The following is an 18,576-nucleotide window of genomic DNA, read 5'->3' on the forward strand; positions in this document are numbered from 1 at the left end:
GTGCACGAGGGAGAGGCAGAGAGAAGGATACAGAGGATCTGAAGCCGGCTGTGCGCAGAGAGCCCAATGCGGAGCTCAAACTCACCAACCATGAGATCATGACTCAAACCAAAGTCGGACACTTAAATGACCAAGGCACCCAGGCACCCCTAAAAATGGGAGCTTTTATGAATGAGCATAGTATATGTAATAACATTACTTGTGAGTTTTCACAAAGGCCAGGAGGGGGAACCAGCGTTTCAACTTGCATCCTAGAAAGCATACATCATGGGAAGTTGTGGAAGCTAGAACAAGTAAGGGGAAATGGTTCTTTGTAAGAGCGGTGACCATTCCTGAGGTTATTATTTATTTCTGCAATGCCAGGAGGTCTTTTGGAAAATAAAAAAATTACTGACTGTCCCATTGCCTAGGTCCAATGAGAGAGTTGATAGCTGCGGTGTCAATGGCCGCTGTTGTGCAATTCAGGCACAGATTTCACCCACTTCCTGCTTTTTGTGTTGAGTGGCAACAGATGCCCAAGATACCAGCTGTTAAGAACTTAAGGAAGTGGAACTGCATTAGACTGTATTACTGTTCAAAAGTTATTCTCCACCCCTCTCTGAGTGATATCAGGCTTGGCTATCTGACTTGCTTTGGCCAATGAAACATGAGTAGAAGTGGTCACTTTGAAAGGAGACTTTAAAAACGGCTCATGGGGGCGCCTGTGTGGCTTAGTCAATTTGTCTCTGACTTTGGCTCAGGTCATGATCTCACAATTCATAGGTCTGAGCCCTTCGTCGGGCTCTATGCTGATGGCTCAGAGCCTGGAGCCTGCTTGGGATTCTGTGTCTCCCTCTCCCTCTGCCCCTCCCCTGCTCACATTCTGTTTCTCTCTCTCAAAAATAAATAAACATTAAAAGAACAAAAAACAAAAAAAACAGTTCATGATTCATTATGCTTACTAGCCATGCCCCAAACAGCAGTCTGGGTCCTGGAATGAACATGACATGGAGTAGAACCACAGTTGACCCATGATATACGTATGATATAAGAAAAAGAGAACCTTTGTTGTTGTCACTATAAATTGGGATAATTTGATACCCACATAATTTAGCCCAAGGTAACAGACACAGAGATTACTGTCAGAGTGGCTCTTTGACATATATGCCCTCCTTTGGTACAGAAGGTGTGAAGCTTACTTAGAGGCTCACTGCTAAATACCTGGTAGATACAGGTAACGAAGCTAAAAATTTGATTAGTACCAATGAAGTCAGCAATTATCAGGAATGAATGGTATAACTCTATGGTCCTCCAGGGAAGTTTCTCTAAAGAGAGAATATAGTCCTGGGGCGCCTAGGTGGCTCAGTCAGTTAAGCGCCCGACTTTAGCTCAGGTTGTGATCTCATAGTTTGTAGGTTCGAGCCCAGCATCAGGCTCTGTGCCGATAGCTCGGAGCCTGAAGCCTGCTTCAGATTCTGTGTCTCCCCCACTGGATTCTCTCTGCCCCTCCCTGGCTCGTGCTCTGTCTCCATCTCAAAAATAAATAAACATTAAAAAAAGTTTTAAAAAAGAGAGAATATAGTCCTTCCAAATTTACATAATGTAAAAGTTAATCACTAAATTAGTAGGTAAACCATAATGTCCACTCAGCCTAACTTTCTACACAGAAATCTTTAGGGAACAAGATACTCCAAATTCTAATAAATCTATAAGGACTGCATCAAAAAATATACCTCTCTTTTTCAGCAAAAACTTCTTTGAGGTCTACCTTGATGGTCAGGGATTATAGGTACCAAGCACACTCGTTTTTATTCTACTAGTTTTCTGCCAAGAACCCAAGCCTTTAAGATCTAATACATTCAACTGTTGCTAGTCTAGGAAATTGTTCCCACAGATTAGAATAGTCATGTACCTCAACTATGGCCTGCTGCAAGGGGTTAGGACACATAAAGATGGACATCCATGGCACAGCCTCACATGTGATATTTCTAAAAGTCAGTTGACCAAAAGCTTTCAAGACTTTTCAAATACCAGAAGTCATTGGACTCCACATCTATCAATCAATCAATAGGTCTTATCCCTTACTTAGGGTTAAGTATAAGTAACTTAGGCAAGGTGAAGAGAAAGGTTTTTTTCCTAGTTTTGCATATAGTTGTCATACACGGGAAACAGCTTCAAAACCAAAGATCTATAGGGCAGAGTGTAAGGTTGAGATCAGCTGGGAATGGAGTCAGATCAGCTTTTCTTTATTCGTGGTCCAGCCAACAGCCTAATACATACCAATCCTAAAATATACAACTGAGACAAACTCACGTCTGATCTGTAGTGCAATATTTAAGTGAGCCAAATCTGGTAGGTATGGGCCTAACAATGACAATACTCAGTTCAAGAGAGGGACAGTATTGACATATGGGACATTCTGCTTAAACTGTTCAATTTACATTTCTGAGGTTAGAGATTAGGTATATATGGTCAAAAAAACTCCAGAAGTTATTTCTATTATGCATTTCTAATTAGAACCCTAAAACAGTGGCTACAAATTCATGGCTTATGGGCCAATTTTGGCCAACATACATTTGGCCCATTAATTTTTCTTTATAAAATATGAGTTAATTGACTCATTTTAAAAATTACACATGTATCCAGATTTCCAGAATGGAATACCTAGAAACTCTGGAAAGAATGGATCTGCATTACCACTGGTCAAACCCAAGAACTAGCTGCTGCCTTTTGATGGGCCATGGGCATCCCAGTCCACATAAATTCCTCCCACAGTTACCTGCCAGATTCCAGCAGGTATACGAGTATAATCTCTCCTTTAAGCAAAGTCCAGGGCAAGCCACAGATAGGAAGGGAGCCTAAGCATACAGGCTTGGATTCGATTTAAGCTAAGTTCTAAAGAAGAGGAGGAGAATGCAGCACACATGGAGAGGCTTACTCAAGATATAACACAAGAAAAAACACTAATTTTGGATTTCAGGAAAAGGACTACCTACCTTCTCTCACTGTTTTATGTAACTTTCTTGCTAAAATAACTTCTCAAATAGTGATGGCCAGGCTCTCCAGATGCTTGATTGCTGAAGACACACAGGTTGGTCTGGGAGCTTTTACAGACTAATTATGTATTCTCCTAGGACAATCCCGGTAACTGTTTGCCCTTTCTAGGTTCAAGAACCAAACTTCATCTATATCTATTTGTGTCTCTACTAATACAGTCTATCAAAGTAATCAAGGATGTCAACACAGACTCCTGAAATTCTTATTTTGGACAAAGGTTCTCAGTTACATTTTAAGACTTATTCTGGGGCGCCTAAGTGGCTCAGTTAAGCATCCAACTTCAGCTCAGGTCATGATCTCATGGTTTGTGAGTTGGAGCCCTGCATTGGGATCCATGCTGACAGCATGGAGCCTGTCTCCTTTTCTCTCTATCCCCCCCACCTTAGACATAAACATAAAAAAAAAAAAAAAAAAAAAAGACCTATTCCAAATGTATTTAGCTCAATTTTATTATAACAAATGATAACTTCCTCCTTCATATCTAATGTAGAGATCATGAGTGCAGTCAATTTATTACTTATTCAATTATCTAGGAAAACAATTTTCATAGGTAAACCATGCTTTATAATTAGAAGTTGTAACACCTTTAAAATAATGTCATTAAATATGCCAGTTCTAAGAAAAGATAACTTTTCTAGGCAAAACTAAACAAACAAAAAAACCTACAATTGCTAATTATAACAAAATGAAGAGACATAATATGCTTTGGAAGAACAACCAGACAGCATAATGGAACACAGCCCCATTAGAAATAATTTCCCTGAGGGGCACCTGGGTGGCTCAGTCAGTTAAGCATCCAATTCTGATTTTAGCTCAGGTCATGATATCATGGTTAGTAGGTTCGGGCCCACATTGGGCTCTACACTGACAGTGCGGAGCCTGCTTTGGAATTCTCTCTCTCCTTCTCTCTCTCTCTGCCCCTACCCTGCTCACATTCTCTCTCAAAATAAATAAACATTTAAAGGAGAGGAGAGGAGAGGAGAGGAGAGGAGAGGAGAGGAGAGGAGAGGAGAGGAGAGGAGAGGAGAGGAGAGGAGAGAGAAAAGAAAAGAAGAGAGAAGAGAAGAGAAGAGAAGAGAAGAGAAGAGAAGAGAAAAGAAAAGAAAAGAAAAGAAAAGAAAAGAAAAGAAAAGAAAAGAAAAGAAAAGAAAAGAAAAGGAGTTCCCCTGAGAGAAGGGAACTGTGACTTAAAGAGAAAGCCAGCATCTACTATTAGGTAGTTCAGACAGGACTAGAAAAATAGGAACCAATGAAAAAAGTGGGCATCAGAGCTATGGCTGGTGTCTTACAAATATTGGTAATACTTTGGCTTAATTTAAAGATGGGAGGCAGAAAAAAATCTGTTATAAGGAGAGTGTAGAAAGGAGTGTAATCCTAAAGGGATTATTTTAGTTACTTTTAAAAAAGAAAAGTGGGCAAGATAAACTCTGAAACTCTTTATGCTTTATAGAAGCATAAAATTTATTCTAATTTAAGACTGGAAAATAAGCAAAAACCATATTCTTGGTAGACCCTAATACAAACTTGACAGGACTGATGGATTATTTTAAGATTAATCTTCTAAGACGCATACCAGGAGCACATGTCTCTTTCAACTACAGTCACTAGTGCTATCCCAGCTCTTACTGCACAGTAACTCTACTATCCTATACTTATACTATGTTAAGATGCAGATAAAATTCTGATCCAAAATTCAAGATTCTTGACACATTGGCTAATCTATAGTAACATTTACAGCACTTCAAAGTAAACACCACTGCAGACTGATTACTAATAAATGCTCAATAAATTTAAAAAGTGCATATAAACCCTCAGGGATATGATATTAAGACTAGAATTGAAAATCTCATATTACTACATCAGTACGAATCCATTTCAGACTAAAGGTCCCAGACCTGAGATGCCTGGTTTCAACCAAACTTCAAGTCCCTGACCTTAGCTCCCAAAAGTAAGTAATACAGGTATCTGCCAGACATGGATGGCAGGTAAATATACTGCAGCTACAGCAGCACAGGAACCTATGTGATTGGTCTTGCTGCCACAAGTACATCATCAAATACAGTGCATCCTCTGAGTCCCCGTAGCTTGATTATCTCCTCCTGTCACAGCTCCTTTGGTTCTTTTATTTCCTCGTCCTAGAGCGGTCTGGTATTTGCAGGATCCATAACACAGATGACCCTTGAACAACACAGTTTGATCTGTGCCGATTCACATACACATGGATTTTTTTTTATAGTACAGTACTGTAAATGTACTTTCTCTTCCTTACGATTTTCTAATTAACATTTTCTTTTCTCTAGCTTACTTTACTGGTTAAGAATGTAGTACATATTACATGTAACACACAAACTATGTGTGAATCAAGTGATTATGTTCTCAATAAGGCTTCTGGTCAACAATAGGCTATTAGCAGTTAAATGTGGGGGGAGTCAAAAGTTATATGTGACTTTTCAACTCTGCAGGCATTAGCACCCTTTACTCCCCACATTGTTCAAGGGTCAACTGTATGCTGCTAGACTTGATCAAGATTGGCATGGGAATTGGGTCAAGCTGAGTATGGAGATAAAATTTTCAGTGGCAGTAGCTCAGAAGGGCAAAATGAAGGCAAATCTTTAAGAAAGATTTAAGTGAAAGGAATTCATAAGGTGTGGACAAAGCTGAGGTGAGTCATTAGGTAAGACTAGAATGGGACAGTCCAGGCATGGGACTGTCCAAGGAAATGGGTTTGATACTTCAGGATTATGAAATGTGTAAAGAGTCTCTTGTGATTAGGGCCTAAGGATCAAGTTGAGAATTTGGAGAATTCTTCATTGTATTCAACTAGACATCCATACTTCAAACATGCAGACAGATATGTGGCTATAATATTCTTAAAGCCTACCTACTAGTATATCTTCCCAAAGTAATTAAATTACACAATTATTACAGCTAACATCTACCAAACACTTTTTCTCTGCTTAACTGCTCATCTCATTAAATGTTCACAGCAACACTACGGGGAAGATATTATCATCCTATTTTTACAGGTAAGGAAATTGAGGCTTACAGAGATAAAATGACTCATCCAAGCTCACGTAATTAGAAGTGGTGAGGGGCGCCTGGGTGGCGCAGTCGGTTAAGCGTCCGACTTCAGCCAGGTCACGATCTCGCGGTCTGTGAGTTCGAGCCCCGCGTCAGGCTCTGGGCTGATGGCTCGGAGCCTGGAGCCTGTTTCCGATTCTGTGTCTCCCTCTCTCTCTGCCCCTCCCCCGTTCATGCTCTGTCTCTCTCTGTCCCAAAAATAAATTAAAAAAAAAAAAAAAAAAAAAAAAAAGAAGTGGTGGAACCAAGTTTTAAACCCAGTCTGAATCCAGAGCTTGTGCTCTCAACATCATGTTACAGTTGTACTTTAATCAAAACAACTGCAAAAAACAGGAACAAAGCTATTTTAAATCAGAGGTTTCAAACTATTTGTAGCAGTGGACTCTTCTCCAAATACAATGCTTCTCAGAAGCCAATTTATAAAACAGAAAAGCTAAACAACCTACCTATCTGACAGTATCTGAGGCCTCAATAGAACTTAACAGAGAATGTCCCAAGACTATTTTCTATCATGCCTTATAGAAAGTTATAAGTGATAACATGACTACATGTGAAATCCTAATAACATACTTCTAACTCAATGGTTTTAATATATTTAAAACCAATAATTTGCCTAAATGATGGTGGGGGAGGGGGGCTGAGTGGGAACAAAACTTGAAACGTAATGTTCAAAATCTACCCACATAAAAAATCTGGAGGAAAAATTACCACTTGTGTTAACTTCTGAACATTAAGAATGGAGAAAGGGTGATGGGAATGAATATAATTCCAAAAGTGTTCCAATGCCCAACTCTCATAGTGGGGTTTTTCAATACAAATATAGTAAAACCTTGGTTTGTGAGCATATTTAATTCCGGAAAAATGCTTGTGATCCAAAGCGCTTGTATATCAAAGCAAATTTCCCCATAAGAAATCATGGAAACTCAGATGATTCATTCCACAACCCAAAAATATTCACATAAAAAATGATTATACTACTGTAATATAATACGAATAAAGAAAATACAAAATATAAAGAAAAGTAAACAAATTAACTTGCACTGACCTTTGAAAACCTTCATGGCTGATGTGAGGGAGATGAGAGAGGAGGGTTATCCTGCAGGACAACTTTCACTATCACTAGGGGAATCACTGCTATCTATTGACTCAATGGAATTTTTTCTGCATGCTCACAGGGATGCTGACTAGAGTACAGTATTAATAAATTTTTGTCAGTATTAATACTACAGTATTTACTGTAACTAGCAATAAGGCAGCAGAGGAAAGGGTCCATTATCTGCAGGCAGCCTGATCTAGAATGAAGGAAAGTATTCCTAAATTTAATCTTGCATGGAAAAGCAAGGGACTGTCTGTAGGTGCTTTGAAGTGACAAAAAATACATTAGTGCCAGTTGTGGGCATCTTCCAATGTTCTGAAAAATCACGGATATCTGCTAAACACTGTGGCCTGAGACTGAGCATATGAGCAAAGGAGATGATCACCCACAATCCGTCACCGAGACAGAGAGAAGAACCATTGGCTCAGTTGTGATCATGTGACATTTGGCATCACATACTACTCGTATTGCAGGACATCGCTCGTTTATCAAGTTAAAATTTATTAGGAATGTTTGCTCATTGGGGCGCCTGGGTGGCTTAGTTGAGCATATGACTTCGGCTCAGGTCATGATCTCGCAGTTCACAAGTTCAAGCCCCGCATCGGGCCCTGTGCTGACAGCTCAGAGCCTGGAACCTGCTTCAGATTCTGTGTCTCCCTCTCTCTCTGCCCCTCCCCTGCTGGTACTCTGTCTCTCTCTCTCTCTCAAAAATAAATAAAACATTAAAAAAATATTTTTTTTAAAGAAATGTTTGCTCATCTTGTGGAACACTCCTAGAACAAGCTACTCACAATCCAAGGTTTTACTGTAACTTGCTTATCTTCAACTTTGACATTTTAAAAAATAATGAAAATGTTACTTTTAAGTGCACTTTGCTGTCAACAAAGCAATATACTATAAAATAGCATCAAAAGATTTGTTAAAACTGTCAATCAAGCCAGGTAGGCAAAAGCTTTGCTGATTTACTAGAGTCCAGTCAGCTTTAAATTTCCTCATGAATACTTCAACAGCAGCATTGAAAGCAGTTTATTCTGCAGTCAAAGCAGCTCTCTGTTGCTGTCCTTAGCAATCTGTATCAAAACAAAAAAATTAAATCTTAGGGGCACCTGGGTGGCTCAGTCGGTTAAGCATCCAACTTCGGCTCAGGTCATGATCTCACGGTTCACAAGTTCAAGCCCCTCTTCGGGCTCTGTGCTGACAGCTTGGAGCCTGGAGCCTGCTTTGGATTCTGTGTCTCCCTTTCTCTCTGCCCCTCCCCCAGTGCACTCTGTCTCTGTCTCTCTCAAAAATGAATAAACATTAAAAAAAATTTTTTCAAATAAACTCTTAACCACCCAACTTACATGCTTTGTGATGGTTTTGTAGAAATGTCCAAACTTCCCTGTTACATACTGATAGGAGTATACTAACATTTGTGGTATGAATTTACTAAAATAAGCACCTGTTAAGTATTTTCAAGTTAATTTAGGATTATTGTTTTTCTCAGAAAATCACAAACTAAAACAGTCTAATCTTCTGTGAAACATTTAAAGAAAGGAAGGAAATGGTAGACTGTAGTTTCAATTGCCCCTGCCTATAAATGGTAACTTTATTCTAAGCAGTACAAACAACCTATTTGTTTCCATAACAAACACACCTATGAGTTAGCAGTGTTTTCGTCTTGTGAAGAAGGCAACCTGACACAGTAATTAAAGTCAGGACTCAGGTTTCACCTCAAAGGCCCTATACTCACTCAAAAAACAGGGAACTGGTGAGATGATCTCAAGATCTATTTCAATACATGTTGAAATGCTTTGTGCTTCATCTGACACATTGTCTGAATTCTTTTCACATTTGGCCAATATAAAACTAAATCCTATTGATTCCAAGTTGCAAAATATTTTCTCTGAATTGCAAAAATCAATCAACCAACCAAGGGATTACAACAAAGCCCTGTCTAGGATACAAAAATTCTGCTGGTTGGGTCAGATAGGGAAGACCTGAATGTTAGTTCTATAAAATGGGATAAATCCTGTTAAGTGGGCCTTCTCATCTATAAATGGGGAATAAAAGTCTTTTCTATTTCATTGAGTTCAACAGTGAGATAATTTATGAAAAAGCTGACTGTAAACAATTAATTTGTTTACCATTAAGCTTATTTTTTCAGAACTCTCTCATTATTCTTAAGGTTAAAACTGGCTGAATTTCAAATGCAGTGTTAGAGATTCAAACCTGAATACAAAACACAAAAATTTCATAAATAAAATACATATCCAAGGAAAAATACAGGTCCAGGCATTTGAAATTCTTGTGGATCAGGATGGGGAAGCAAAAACTGCACAGTTCCAATCTATCCTAAACTTGCATCTCCATTTAAGTTCAGGAAACCAGAACGAAGGTTTTTTTGGATTGGTGAATCCATAAAATTTACATATGGAAACACTCAATTCTATGTGTATGTATACACATGTGTATGTGTGAGTGTCTCTACAAAAAGGGCCCTTTAAAAAAATGGATGGAGATAATTTGATTAGGCCCTGGAATGGTATTATTGTTCTGTAACAAGACAGGCTTTTGAGATTCCTCTATATGGTTTATTTCTATGTGCTCAAAGTATGTCATTTTTAATTACTTAACATTTCCATCATGTTCTTAATTATTGTACTTTTTAAAGTTTCAGAATTGGAAAATATATGCTTACTAAAAATCAAAGTTTATAATGCTAATTTTTAAAGCAATCAAAAACAAAATCTCCATCAATCTTGTCTCCTGTCAACTCATTCTCTACAGGTGTCACTGTGCAGTGTATATCTTTCCTACCCTTCCAACCTCTTTACTATACACGTACAATCAAAATGTTTGACTAAGACATGTTACCAAGACTGAATTCCACTTGTCTTAATGGCTCAGCCAGTCTTCCTTGGCTGCCCCGACAGTGAGGACAACCGCTTCCTCTGTATCTTGTCAGGTGTTCCAGCTCCTGCACCTACCTGCTTTGCTGACCAGTCCTTTTACCCTTCCACCCATCACTTTCAGACCTCTCCTTTCTTCAGCCCTGATCACAGTCACTCCATTCTACACCCCTTCTCGATAATAAATGCATCTTTATATGAAGCCACATTTCTTGTAAAGAATTTTATTTTTCTTTCCTAATTCTTACTCTGAATTTTTACTTGCATATGGACTAATTTGCATTAATATAAACAATAAGTCAAGATATTGTATATTAATTTGAGGGTAAGCATATTGTACATTAAACCAATGGGGTATAAATACTGAATTATGAAGCTGAATTTATGTACCAGTATGTAATTCGAGAGAAAAATGAATTTTAAAAATGATGTGTGAATACTTTCTACAACTCATTTTCAGTATGATGGTCATCTTACTTGGTTCTCCTTTGCTAAGTAATTTTTCCATCATTTTCTATTCATTGTCTATTCATTCTTTTGGTTCCCTTCTTGAATAATACTAAGAAACTCTATCTTTTAGTACCTTACTACCTGACCACAGTGCTACATCTACATCTGCACAAATATTTAAGTGTATGCACCAAAGGTTAAAGAACATACTGAATCAATGAAAACAAAGTTTTTTGTTTGTTTGTTTTGGTTGGGAAGAGTACAAAGAACTCTCAGGGACAAATAAGCACATTTACAAATACAAAAATGTTAATACATTGTGTAAACAAATACTTATGTCAAACACCCTAATTTCCCAGGATTATTTCAAATAAAACAATTTGGGGCATTATAATTTATAAGAAGGAAGCTAAATGAAAAAGGTCTTACGGTGATGATTCCAGAACAATGCTGTTAGCTTGTGTTGAAGATGGAGATCTGTGATTCACAAATACTTCGCTTGGGGAAGTGTGAACCACATGGTCTACCAAATGACCAACTGAAGACGGTCGTAACCGGGTTCCCTCTTGTGTGAATGCAGAATTTCGACTACATGAAGAGGAAAAAAGATTGAGTGAAAATGTGCTTTAACTCAATTTTTCCCGTTTTTTATTTATATGATTACATTAGAAAGTGTGTATTTTTATGACTAACCATACTGACTAAGCAAAGACTCTGACAAAGACAGTGTGAAGTAAACAGAAAGAACACCAAATAGGAAGTCAAAAATCTGAACTATAGTCAGCGAACTGCCGCAAGGATTTTACCTGTTCAATCTGTTATCTCTACACCTAATGTCTACATAGGCTATAGTCACTACAATTTTGTGTCTTAATCAGTGTTTACACCTCATTTTATTGTGCTTTGCTTTATGCTTCTTCTTTAAAAAAAAAAATTGGGGCATCTGGGTGGCTCAGTCGGTTAAACGTCCGACTTCGACTCAGGACATGATCTCACGGTTCATGAGTTTGAGCCCCGCGTCGTGCTTTGTGCTGACAGCTCAGAGCCTGGAGCATGGCTCGGATTCTCTCTCTCTGTCTCTCTCTGTTCCTCCCCTGCTCACACTTTCTCTCTCTCTCAAAAATAAAGATTTAAAAAAAAAAAAAAAAAAAAAATTGAAGGTTTGCAGTAACTTTGCGACCAAGTCAGTTGGTGCCATTTCTCCAACAGCATTTGCACAACTTCATGTCTACCACGTTTTGGAATTCTTGCATTATTTCAAACTTTATCATTGTTATTATATTTGTTATAGTAAACTGTGAGCAGTGATAACGACTCACTGAAAACTTAGAATGTGGTTAGCACTTCTTAGTAATATTTTTTAAAGTATGTACACTAATTTTTTAGACATTGCTATTATTGCACATTTAGTGTAAACATAACTTTACATGCACTAAGAAACAAAAAAATCCATTTGACTTGCTTTATTGCAGTGGTCTGAAACCAAACCTGCAATATCTCCAAGGTCTGCCTGTATAAAATAAAGGGAAAGAATAAATAATTCAGAAATATCTTCTGGTCTGAGTTCTCTTTTAATCCTCATAAATGTTTCTGTTTATGGGACTTCCTTTACTTCCTAAAAATAGATAATGAATAACATAATTCCATCCTTGTAAGTGACATAGTCACATGAATTATTTTGATTACTATTATTAATCATAACCAACATTTGAACACTTATTATGTGCTAAGCATTGTTCTAAGCATTTTACATATATCCTCTGATGGTTACCCTCATAAAGGACACTGCTATTATAATTTTATAGAAGATAAAAATGGGACAAAGAGATTAATTTGTTCAAAGTTCAAACGTACAGTGACTCTAGGGCCTATGCTCTTAATCATCACACTGTACTGTCTCTTTAGAATTGAGAAAAAAACTTTTTCAGATCATATCTAAAATCGTTTCATTAGGGTGCCTGGGTGGCTCAGTAGATTAAGCATCTGACTTCGGCTCACGTCATGATCTCACGGTCTGTGAGTTTGAGCCCCACATCGGGCTCTGTGCTGATAGCTAGGAGCCTGGAGCCTGTTTCAGGTTCTCTGTCTCCCTCTCTCTCTGCCTCTCCTCTGCTTGCACTCTGTCTCTTTCCCCCTCTCTCAAAAATAGAGATTAAAAAATAAAATTAAATTAAATTAAAATTGTTTCATTAACCAGGAAATTTAATCAGAACTACTCCTAATTAATTAACTCAATCATCTTTCCTGTGTCTTCTGTCATACAATTTCTTGTGTTTCTGCAATTTTCTGTAATTATTTAGTGGTACTAGTAACAAATGGATGGGGTGCCTGAGTGGCTCAGTTAAGCATCTGACTTCAGCTCAGGTCATGATCTCACGGTTCATAGTCTCGAGTCCGGCATCAGGCTCTGTGCTGACAGCTTGCAGCTCTGAGCCTGAAGCCTGATTCAGATTCTCTCTCTCTCTCTCTCTCTCTCTCTCTCTCTCTCTGCCCCTCCCCCGCTAGTGCTCTGTCTCTCTCTCTTCCAAAAATAAATATTAAAAAAAAAAAATTTTTTTTAATGGAAAAATGAGTGCCTGGAAAAGGGACCAAAAAAGATGATTCTGAATTTTCTTCAAACAGTTGATTAGCCTCTGAATATATACAGTATTTTATATATATAAAAAAAGATAATTTAGCAATCTGCAATTAGAAACATAGAAACTTTTGAGTCTATCTTTTCTAGCAGTAAGGAAGACACTGAGCGGGGGTGCCTGGGGGCGCTCAGCTGGATGAGCATCCGACTCCAGCACAGGTCATGATCTCACAGTTAGGGAGTTTGAGCCCCAAACTGGGCTCTCTGCTGTCAGCGTGGAGCCTGCTTCGGATCCTCTGTCTTCTTCTCTCTCTGCCCCTCCCCTGCTCATGCTCTCTCTCTCTCTCTCTCTCTCTCTTTCCCAAAAAGAAATAAACATTAAAAGAAAAAAAGGAAGACACTAAAGTATGAGATAATGTTCCCTGAACAAAACTATTTATGCACATACTTTACTTTCAATATGGCAGAAGTTTATTCTTGGGCTGACAAACACCCATCAGTGACACAACTTCTAGAATTTACTACACACTTATTGGATATTAATGTGTATAAAATATTTCTAAAGTTAGACTTCTTCAAATATTATATTCCATATAAAAATTCAAGTATTTTGTATTAAACCTTTTGGTTGAACAAGGTCTGTGAACATACTGAGATGTGTTTATCATTATTTAGTTACATCCATATATTCTACCCATTTGTTAACACATTATAAAATTAACAACTTTGGCCAGTACGAGTTGATTATCTTACTATTATCTATATCAAAGCATACAGTTTTGGTAGGAAATAATAGAAGTATATAAACAGTAAGTACTGAGTAACACAGGCTTCTTAGCATAGATATAGCTAAGCTTGTGGGAGCTTATGTTGGAAACACCTTTTTCTAGACCACAGAAAGTGGTGAAACAGTGGTTGGGGTAGGAGATAAAGTAAGATAATCACAATCATTTAGCATTTTCAAAGAATATATGTTCCCCTAGAAATTCTGTTTGAAAGCCAATAAAAAAGGATTATGCCAGTAATAACCATTATTTCCAGATTTTAAGTCTACTAATAGATCTTGATTTATTGGCTAGAGACCCATACTGTATAGGATAGTGAACATCCTTGTTCAATGTTCTACTCCCTCATTCACTGAGGCTTTTCCAGGCCATTTATGCAATAAGCTGCAGGCTATGAGGAAATAATGCTCTGGAGCAACAAAAATCATGTCTGGCTAAAAGATTTAAAGGTAAAGATTTACATATTTCAATCTTTGGGCAATGGAAATAACACAGTCAATAATTTAGAAATTAGCAACATATACACCTGATGTCAGTCTGTACTTACTGATTAGGAGTTCCAGGTGGAGATCGCGATGGAAGGCTTTGTGTTTCTAACCTGTCATCAGATATTGAGTTTCTGCTTACTACTTCCCAATCCATTAATTTCCGTGCCAAGGGCTTACTTGGGGATCTGCAGAAATAATTTACTATGTAAACATTTTTACACCTCCAACTATAAACCAAATCTTAGAATTTGTCATATTCTAGATGAATAAACATAGTTTACTTAAATGAAATTAATGCATTTGGTGGCTATATACCTCATAATTTCCTAAGAAATTAAATCTGCTTTGTATGAAGAAGGAAGGAAAGACACGCTAAGAGTAGAAGAGAGAATAGGAAAGAAAGAGGAACAAAGGAAAGAAGAGAGGAGAAAAGAGGAGAAAAAGAGAAGAAACAAGAAAAGGAAGAAAGGAAAAAAGCAAAGGAACAGTTGGCTCCCAAGTTATCTCATATATGAATACTATAAATATTGCCTATTCCAGAGTTTCTGAAATTCTAAGTCATCTTGTGATATATTAAACAACTGCTAGCATATTACCTCCTGAATATCCTTAAATCTTAAACCCAAACCCTGATCCTCTGCCTCAACAGAGGTCACGGCAAAAAGGATAATTATGTATTTTTTCCATTTTATTCATAATAGTAGGACAGTGGATTTTTTTTTCTTTGTTTTGTTTTTCCAAAAAACATCATTTAGAAGGTTAACTATTCTGTCTCATGGGAGGGAGTAGAAGACTATGTTTACTACCTATCTATATCATAGTAATAAAGATGAGAACTAAGTAATCTTTTCAGAAAAGATACTGACGTTTGCAGAAATCAGAAATCTTTAGAATTTAGGTAAGTTAACAACTAAAGTCTTTTTTATGTTCAAATTCAGATAATGGCCAAAATTCATGGAAATATATATGACATCTACTTAAATACCTAGTTTTTTTGACATGCACAGTTAATACGAAGGTTAATATACGGAAGTAAGCTACTTACATAAAAACACATAATAAACAATCTTGCAAGCTGATAGTTTTATATCGCAATAAATTCACTGAAGCACATAGACTAAAAAGCACAGTACACGTACCAAGAATATTTAATAAAATTTACAGACACAGTAGGAAGTATTAAAATGATAAGTGGAGGGTCCTCGTTTTAACCTTCTATGAGTCAAATCAGTTAAGTATCTACGTCTAAATATTGAAATTTACCAGTATAATGTATGAACCTAGGTCCTCCCCTACATCCTGCATTTTATAATTTATGAGTATCTAAATTTTCAGTGCAATGTTTTAGTTTATTAATTTTATGAACCCACAAGTAACTTAAATTACTTACGAATCCAAACCACACAAGTGCCTCATTTCGTATATTCACAGCCCAAACCTTTTTTAGTTTGGCTTAATGACATTTCCTTAATTTAAGAACTTAGAACATTTCGTGAGAGATGTAATGTTATTGATTTAAAAATAGGCACTGACTCAGATTTAGTTTTTCATAAATGAATTCAAATTATAGGCTTTTCTTATTTGAAGACAACACAGGACACCATTTAGTCCAATCTCCTAATAGTGCCATGCAAACTAATATTCCTATTAGTCAGAATAAGATGGAAAAAAAACGATGGTATTTCATACATTTGATTTTTAAAATGAAGTAAAGATTACTAAAAGAAACCCTAGCATTATTGCTCTTCTATTAATGTTAACTGTCAAGAATTAATAAGCTATTCTTTCTCATATATTAGACTACTAAATGTCAGCTCTAAGACTGCATAACTACAGTTAGATTGACTACTTTCATTTTTGAAGAGAGGGAAAAAGTCATTTGAAAAAATCCAATTATACTCACCTAGTAGTATAAAGCGTCAGAACACTTAACTGTTGTTAATAAACTAAACATGGTTGGAAATGCTCTGCACTTAAAACTAAATTTCAAGAATTTTATTAACAGCTTTAACCTCAGAGACCCACCCACCCAAGCTTGCTGTCTATGTTTCCTGTTGAGTGTGGAAATTTCAGAGAAAAAAATACCACACTTCATCAGTGTGTTTGCAATGTGGTAAATATATTTTCTGACCATGGCACTTTATTTTTCTGTTACACGTGAACATTCTTTCGCTTTCTTCTTAGATATTATATGACAATTGAAACAGTGTGAAAGCAATGAAAAGAGTTGAGCGACTGGGAAAAAATATTAACATATTCATCACAAAAAAGTGACCTTACATGAAAAGTTGAAGGAGAAATCTGTTCTATTTATACACCACCAACTAAAATTCTAAGAAGTGGATAAGAACTCCAGAATTCTCTAATACTTTAACAGAATAACTTAATAACTGCTAAAACCATCATAGTTTTTTGGTAGATATGCATCAGGTCATCACAGTGAGGCTGTGATATATTATAAAAACAAGCCTTAGACTTTTGGAGATGGAAGGGTCATAAACACTAAACAAAACTTTGTCCCTGCTAAGGACTTATTTTAAGGAGGATTCATAGAATTCCACATAACAAATGATATGGGACAGATATTTAGGACTTCTTATATTGGAATTTTAGCTCTACTATTCCTTAAATAATGCATATTTGTTTCATAAAATAACCTATTACAATTTCCCATTTTAATAATGCACATAAAAAATGAAGAACTAGGATGCAGGTATAATTGTGCATATTTCTCAAAGTCACACATGATCAAGATATTCAAACATTAACACTTATAAAGAAAGTACTTTGCATGTGATAATAATATTAATATGTAAGTACATGTATAATTTGATATTCATATCGGGATATCATACTACAGTAGAACTAGTTATCAAACTGTGTTCACTATTTTTATAAATATCAAGCAAGAAAAAATTCAAGCTTCTTGTAAGGAAAAGAAGAAAAAAGCTAAGAATTTTGTTATGTGCATTAAAAAAAATTTTTTTTAATGTTTCATTTACTTTTGAGAGAGAGAGAGGCAGAGTACGAGTGGGCGAGGGGCAAAGAGAGAGGGAAACACAGAATCTGAAGCAAGCTCCAGGTTCTGAGCTGTCAGCACAGAGCCTATTACAACGTAATTGTATTGTGTCATAATTTTTTTATGTTATTTGGCATGTTGGAATTTTAATTTATTTATTTTTCTTTTCTTTATTTTAGACAGGGGAAACCTCGAACACGGTTGAGTTTCCCACGTTTGGGGGAACTGCAGGAATCAGAATGGCCTGAGCACAATGGACAAGCCTCTCCCGGAGAGAACCATCTCTGCAATCATGGTTATCTCCCCTGCCAGGTAAAATTACTGGCATTTGGAATTTTAACAAATAATGAAGTATCACTTATATGAGCAGAAAAAAAAACAATAAAACAATTTTTACTTTTGGAGAAAAGAAAAAAACCAAAAACTCCTTTTACTCTAGAAACACAAAACAGGAAGGTCTTTTTGATAAAGGCTAAGGGTAAAATTAAAATAAAAGCCAAAGCAAAAATTTCTCATAAAAATTTATTAAAACTCTTATGCCTCCTATGACAGGAGATACCAAACACATGAACTCTTTAAGGACTTATCCTCTGTAAGCCATTTCCACTGAAAAAACATACTTCATTTAAAAGCCATCTACCATACTGCACACATTATTAAAAGAGCTGGGTCTAGTGCAGTGAAAAAAACAGATAAAACTCCCACCCTCATATAGTCTGCATTCTAGTGGGGGAGACAGACAATAAAGGTCGTCTCTCACATCTCTGAGACAGAGCAGCCAAGCGTTCACCTATCTCATGCAGAACAGCAAACCTATTCTGTAGAGGGTAAAAGTGTGGCTAAGAACAGGGAGGCCTGTGTGAGAATCCCTTAATACTTCAGGTAAATTATTCAAATGTGCTGTGCTCAGTTTTCTCATCTGTAATGGGATTTACCTCACTGAACTATGGGGACTGTGAGATACTACACAAAAATTCCCTGGCCCAGATAAATACAAAATAAATGTTAGCCACTCTTAGGTTAACTGGTTATCCTCTTTCCACTCACATGCCCATACAACTGATTCTCTCACAGCAGCCAGAGTGATCCCCTAACCCCCCATATTTTTACTATGGAACACTTTAAATATAAACAAAAGTAGAGGGAATAATTTAA

At 36.8% G+C, this 18,576-nt stretch overlaps 1 protein-coding gene and 1 pseudogene across 6 annotated transcripts in view; both read right to left on the reverse strand.

Moving 5' to 3' along the window:
- Positions 1–18,576, reverse strand: part of PTPN4 (protein tyrosine phosphatase non-receptor type 4) — a 222,082-nt gene that overhangs the window by 46,533 nt on the left and 156,973 nt on the right. For all 6 annotated transcript variants that reach the window (XM_042994256.1, XM_042994252.1, XM_042994253.1 and 3 more), the window contains 2 exons: positions 14,462–14,587; positions 10,984–11,142 (listed from right to left, as the gene is read on the reverse strand). In XM_042994256.1, coding sequence (XP_042850190.1) covers positions 10,984–11,142; positions 14,462–14,587 — 285 coding nt within the window. The remainder of the gene's footprint in view (positions 1–10,983; positions 11,143–14,461; positions 14,588–18,576) is intronic.
- On the reverse strand, positions 17,615–17,741 carry LOC122241794 (annotated as a pseudogene).

Source organism: Panthera tigris, chromosome C1 (assembly GCF_018350195.1).
Source record: "Panthera tigris isolate Pti1 chromosome C1, P.tigris_Pti1_mat1.1, whole genome shotgun sequence".
Taxonomy (NCBI): domain Eukaryota; kingdom Metazoa; phylum Chordata; class Mammalia; order Carnivora; family Felidae; genus Panthera; species Panthera tigris.